Source organism: Pristiophorus japonicus, chromosome 1 (genome assembly GCF_044704955.1).
Source record: "Pristiophorus japonicus isolate sPriJap1 chromosome 1, sPriJap1.hap1, whole genome shotgun sequence".
In the NCBI taxonomy this organism is placed as follows: Eukaryota; Metazoa; Chordata; class Chondrichthyes; family Pristiophoridae; genus Pristiophorus; species Pristiophorus japonicus.
Genome location: NC_091977.1, coordinates 492,027,399 through 492,033,398, shown reverse-complemented (window position 1 = coordinate 492,033,398; position 6,000 = coordinate 492,027,399). Strand labels below are relative to the sequence as shown.

Below are 6,000 nucleotides of genomic sequence, written 5' to 3'. Positions count from 1 at the left end.
ATTTAATTCGATCAAGGCTATCGGTACCTTAACTCCATTTCCCTGCCTTTTCTCCCTATCACTTAATACCCTTACCAACTAAAAATCTGTCGATCTCAGTCATTAACTTCTATCTTCCCTTGTGATTGCTCCTGCTATGGTTAACTGCTGATAATTTTGCTCTGTTTGACAATGCCTTTTGATTAGTTGGTGCTGGGAAGTACCACCTAGATCCAGGAATTTTAGACAAGCTTCCAGTAAGAGTGGTGGGCGGATTCAATCTGAGACAGCTTGACTCAGTTAGTTAGTTGTCTGAAAATTGAGGGTTTGAACGTCACTGCAGGATCTGAGCACATAATCTAGGCTGACACTTCAGTGCAGTACTGAGGGAGGGCTGCACTGTTGTAGGTGCTGTCCTTCAGATAAGATATTAAATTGAGACCCTGTCTGTATGTTCTAGTTGTTTAGGTGGATGTTAGCAATCCCATGGCATTACTTAAAGAGAGCAGGGAATTCTCCCAGTGTCCTGGATAACATTCCTCTCTCAACTAATATCACTGGTCATTTATATCATTGATCTTTATGGGACCTTACTATGTGCAAAATGGCAATCAAATAGCCTGTCACTGCCTAGGATCAATTATGAAGCATGGTCAGTTGGATGAGGTGCTAGAGGAAACTATATCCTAGTTTGGATCTCTGACCTCAGGAGGAAATGGGTGAGGGACGGAGGACGAAAAGAAATGAACCACAAACTACAATAAAGTATTAACACTGTTTATTGAGTCTTCTCGTACTCATTATGGCCATGTCTTTAATGTCAACTTAAATGCTGGGCTACATAGTTTCCTTTACATCTTTTTATTTACTATTACTCGTGCTCACTTCTGCCTGTATATCGGGCATTACAAACCCCTTTCACTTTGTACAATTGAAACTTGGAATAATAAAAATTTTCTTAAAAAAAGATCCACTCTCGCTCGCCTCCCGGCAGTCTGTCTGAAAGGATCAATTGGCGGCAGCGAAGGAGCTTGCCACCCAACCCCCAACCTGACTTGGCCGTAATAGCGATGGCTGGATGGGGCGGGAAAACCTGTTAGCAGGAACAAAAACAACGAAGCATGCTCTCCTTGGAGAGTTACTTAACAACAAAAAGATTTGCGACGTTTTCTTAAAAAAAGTAGTCGCCGTTTTTTTCCGCACAAGCGGTTCTGTTATTCCAGACTTTCATAGTTGGAACAAAATGTCCTCACGAAGAAAACAATAACTAACCAGCAATGTCCTCACCATATATGCATAGTTCCTTGGGACATTAACTCACCTTCATTATTTTTTTTAATGTACTGGCAGCTCTCCCTTGGCGTTTTATTATAGGGTTGTCATCTGCAAAGTATGACGAGGAAAGTGTTACAGGAAGTAAGTGTGACACGTTTGAAGAGGTGTGATACACAGGACTACTAATGTATAGGTAGTGTGGGGGGTGGCAGATAAATCTCCACAGAACTGGATACACTAAATGAACTTCACCATATTCGCATGAGACCGACCCTGTCGAGAATGGTGTGGTGGTAAGTTCAGATCTAATGTAAATGCGCATGTTTCTCTTGATAAGGTTTTTATATTGACATTTTTTTTAAATCGGTCATCTGCGAATGTTACATGGTAAAAGGGAAACAAAAAAAAAGTTAAAAAGGCACCAGAGCTGTATCATTAGTCTCTGAAATCATCTCCAAAAAGCTTAGGCCAGCTTACACCATGTGCTAAATGGACTTCATACAGGGATTTTCCAGCACTGCCTGAATGTAGACCGAATCTGCAGAGTGTTTCCATAGAAACCGGTAGACATCTTAGCGATCTGTAGCCTCGGCGCTGCAAGAGTCACACGAATCGTTAGTTCCGCTTGTTCACCATTTGTTGCCGTAGTCTGTCTCTCTTCTTCTTCTCTATGAGTCTGCAAGAAAAAAAAGACGAGAGATACAAAGCAAAGGATCATATCAGTTCCAGTTTAAAAGACAGGTCTACTTTGTTTCTGTACTCATCTTAAATGAGGGATGTGAGTGCTAGCAATGGAACTCTTCCCATTTCACACAACCAATGGTGGCATCAAGCATTGCCAGGTCAGATGAAACATAGCCATGTGTCAACTGTGGCTCAGTGGCAGCAATCTCGCCTTGGAGTTAGAAGGTAGTGGGTTCAAGTTCCATTCCAGAGACTTGAGCACAAAATTTAAGCTGACATTCTGGTGCAGTGCTGAGGGAGTTACCCAGCAACCTGGATATAAACGTGTCCAAAAATGCCATTGGTCACATAAAATACAATGAATGTTGACTGTCAGAGGTGCCGTCTTTTGAATGAAATGTTAAACTGAGGCCCCATCTACCCTCTCAGGTGAATGTAAAAGATCCCATGGCACTATTTCGAAGAACAGGTGAGTTTTCCCTGACGTCCTGGCCAATATTTGTCCCTCAATCAACTAAAACAGATTATTTGGTAATTATCACATTGCTGTTTGTGGCCGCTTGTTATGCACAAATTGTCTATACTGTTTTCTATATTACAACAGTGACTACAGTCCAAAAATACTTCATTGGCTGCAACGCATTTCAGGGCATCCCGAGGTCGTGAAAAACACTATAGAAATACAAGTCTTTCTTTATATTCAGAGTACAAATCTCTATACTCTGCCCCAACAGTGTCTCAGCCCAACATCATAAGCATTGGGAGGAGCGGCCTAACATCGTGAGGCCTGACCAGAGCGGGGCTTCAAAAGGCGGCACACAGTGGGAGAGCCGCAGATCGGGAGGAGCTGCAGATCGGGAGGAGCTATCTGCAGCAGCGACAAGAGTAAGAGACAAAAAGTAAAAAGAATCAAAATCGAAGAGTGACGTCACAGTCAAGCAGGTAAGCGATTGGCTGGTTGATTAGTGAGAATGTTTTTTCTTTTTTTTAAAACCTTGGGCATTGGTGTAAGTTAGGAGCTGCAATTAAATAGATAAGTGATATTTATTATTGAAAAAAAACTAATTAAATCAGCTGGTTGCTGAGTAGCAACTAGGTGTGTTTTGCAAGATAGAGACACGGGGTTTTGGTTGATAGGCCAGTTAAAACTATGGTTCACTGTTTGCAGGTGAAGAAAGTAAAGAGCATTGGTTGTAACTTACCAAAATTCCCTGGATTTTGGGGAGGTCCCAGCAGATTGGAAAACTGCAAATGTGACGCCCCTATTTAAAAAAGGAGGCAGACAAAAAAGCAGGAAACTATAGACCAGTTAGCCTAACTAACACCTGTGGTTGGGAAAATATTGGAGTCCATTATTAAAGAAGCACTAGCAGGATATTTGGAAAAGCAAAATTCGGTCAGGCAGAGTCAGCATGGATTTATGAAGGGGAAGACATGTTTGACAAATTTGCTGGAGTTCTTTGAGGATGCAGCAAACAGGATAAAGGGGAACCAGTGGATGTGGTGTATTTGGACTTCCAGAAGGTATTTGACAAGGTGCCACATAAAAGGTTACTGCACAAAATAAAAGTTCACGGGGTTGGGGGTAATATATTGCATGGATAGAGGATTGGCTAACTAACAGAAAGCAAAGAGTCAGGATAAATGAGTCATTTTCTAGTTGTCAAACAGTGACTAGTGGGGTGCCGCAGGGATCGGTGCTGGGTCCTCAACTATTTACAATCGATATTAATGACTTGGACGAAGGGACAGAGTGTAATGTAGCCAAGTTTGCTGATGATACAAAGATGGGTGGGAAAGCAAATTGTGGGGTGGACACAAAAAATCTGCAAAGGGATATAGACAGGCTAAGTGAGTGGGCAAAAATTTGGCAGATAGAGTATAATGTGGGAAAATGTGAGGTTATCCACTATGGCAGAAATAATAGAAAAGCAAATTATAATTTAAATGGAGAAAAATTGCAAAGTGCTGCAGTACAGAGGGACCTGGGGTTCCTTGTGCATGGAACACAAAAAAGCTAGTATGCAGTTACAGCAAGTAATCAGGAAGGCAAATGGAAGGTTGGTCTTTATTGCAAGGGGGATAGATTATAAAAGCAGAGAAGTCCTGTTACAACTGTACAGTGTATTGGTAAGGTCACACTTGGAGTACTGCTTACAGTTTTGGTCTCCGTATTTAAGGAAGGATATACTTGCATTGGAGGCTGTTCAGAGAAGGTTCATTAGGTTGATTCCGGAGTTGAGGGGGGTTAACTTAAAAACATAAAAAATAGGAGCAGAAATAGACCCCTTGAGCCTGCTCCGCCATTCAATAAGATCATGGCTGATCTGATCATGGACTCAGCTCCACTTCCCTGCCCCCTCCCCATAACCCTTTACTTATTGTTCAAAAATCTGTCTATCTCCACCTTAAATATATTCAATAACCCAGCCTCCACAGCTCTCTGGGGCAGAGAATTCCATTGATTTATAACCCTCTGAGAGAAGAAATTTTTCCTCATCTCAGTTTTAAATGGGCGGCCCCTTATTCTGAGACTATGTCCCCTAGTTTTAGTTTCCCCTTTGAGTGGAAATTTCCTCTCTGCATCCACCTTGTCGAGCTCCCTCATTATCTTATATGTTTCAATAAGATCACCTCTGATTTTTCTGAACTCCAATGAGTAGAGGCCCAACCTACTCAACCTATCTTCATAAGTCAACCCTCTCATCTCCGGAATCAACCTAGTGAACCTTCTCTGAATGGCCTCCAATGCAAGTATATCTTTCCTTAAATACGGACACCAAAACTGTATGCAGTACTCCAGGTGTGGCCTCACCAATATCCTGTACAGTTGGAGCAGGACTTCTCTGTTTTTATACTCTAACCCCCTTGCAATAAAGGCCAACATTCCATTTGCCTTCCTGATTACTTGCTGTACCTGCATACTAACTTTTTGTGTTTCATGCACAAGGACCCCCGGGTCTCTCTGTACTGCAGCACTTATGAGGATAGGTTGAGCAGGTTGGGCCTATACACCTTGGAGTTCAGAAGAATGAGAGGTGATCTTATTGAAATTTTTAAGATAATGGGCTCGACAAGATGGATGCAGGGAGTATATTTCCACTCATAGCGGAAACTAAAACTATGGGACATCGTCTCAGAATAAGGGGCTGCCCATTTAAAACTGAGATGAGGAGAAATTTCTTCTCAGAGGGTTGTAAATTTATGGAATTCTCTGCCCCAGAGAGCTGTGGAGGATGGGCCATTGAATATATTTAAGGCGGAGATAGACTGATTTTTGAGCGATAAGGGAATAAAAGGTTATGGGGAGCGTGCAGGGAAATGAAGCTGAGTCCATGATCAGATCAGCCACGATTTTATTGAATGGCGGAGCAGGCTCGAGGGACCAAATGTCCTACTCCTGCTCCTATTTCTTATGTTCTTATGTTCTTATAGCCACTATTGCACAACTGTGACATTTATTTCAATTTCGTACATCAGTCATCTTGTGAATTCTCCAATGGTCAATTTTTTTACATCTATTATTCATCTTGGATGTGAGCATTGCTGGCAAGGCTGGCAATTTTATTGCCGATCCCTAGTTTCCATGAGAAAATGATGGTGGGCCTTCTTCTTGAAGCACTGTAGCAGTTTGACACAACTGGGTGGCTTGCTCGGCCACTTCAGAGGCAAGTTGAGTGTCAACCATGTTGGTGTGGGAGTGGAGTCACATATAAGCCAGACTGGATAAGGGCAGCAAGTTTCCTTTCCAAAAGTACATTGGGTCAAATCATGCTGGAGTGGGTTATCTCACGGAATAGGCTTTGTCTTGCAGCTTTCAGCTTAAATCTTTTTTCCACCATAACTTGCTGGAAGTGCGAGCTGCTAACAGTGTGGTGAAGGCAATGGGGCATCTGGGACCTTATTGAGCGCTGGGACCAACAGTGTGTTGGAGCGGATTTTTGGACATATACTGGACTAGTATACGGGACCAAACATTTGTTTTATTTTCCCCTTTAATGAATTTTGTAAGGGACAATACTGATGCATTATGTTTATATAAAAAAACAGTTAGACTTCAAG

At 42.1% G+C, this 6,000-nt stretch overlaps 1 protein-coding gene across 4 annotated transcripts in view; it reads right to left on the bottom strand.

The window, feature by feature from the left end:
* Nucleotides 1-742: 742 nt before the first annotated feature.
* Nucleotides 743-6,000, bottom strand: part of LOC139277169 (1-phosphatidylinositol 4,5-bisphosphate phosphodiesterase gamma-1-like) — a 273,993-nt gene continuing 268,735 nt past the window's right edge. For 2 of the 4 annotated variants that reach the window (XM_070895279.1, XM_070895298.1), the window contains exon 32: nucleotides 743-1,930. In XM_070895279.1, the coding sequence (XP_070751380.1) occupies nucleotides 1,870-1,930 (61 nt within the window). In that variant the 3' untranslated portion in view covers nucleotides 743-1,869. Of the gene's footprint in view, nucleotides 1,931-1,954; nucleotides 3,201-6,000 lie in introns of those variants that run through there. The other 2 variants (XM_070895271.1, XM_070895289.1) reach the window with 1 other exon arrangement.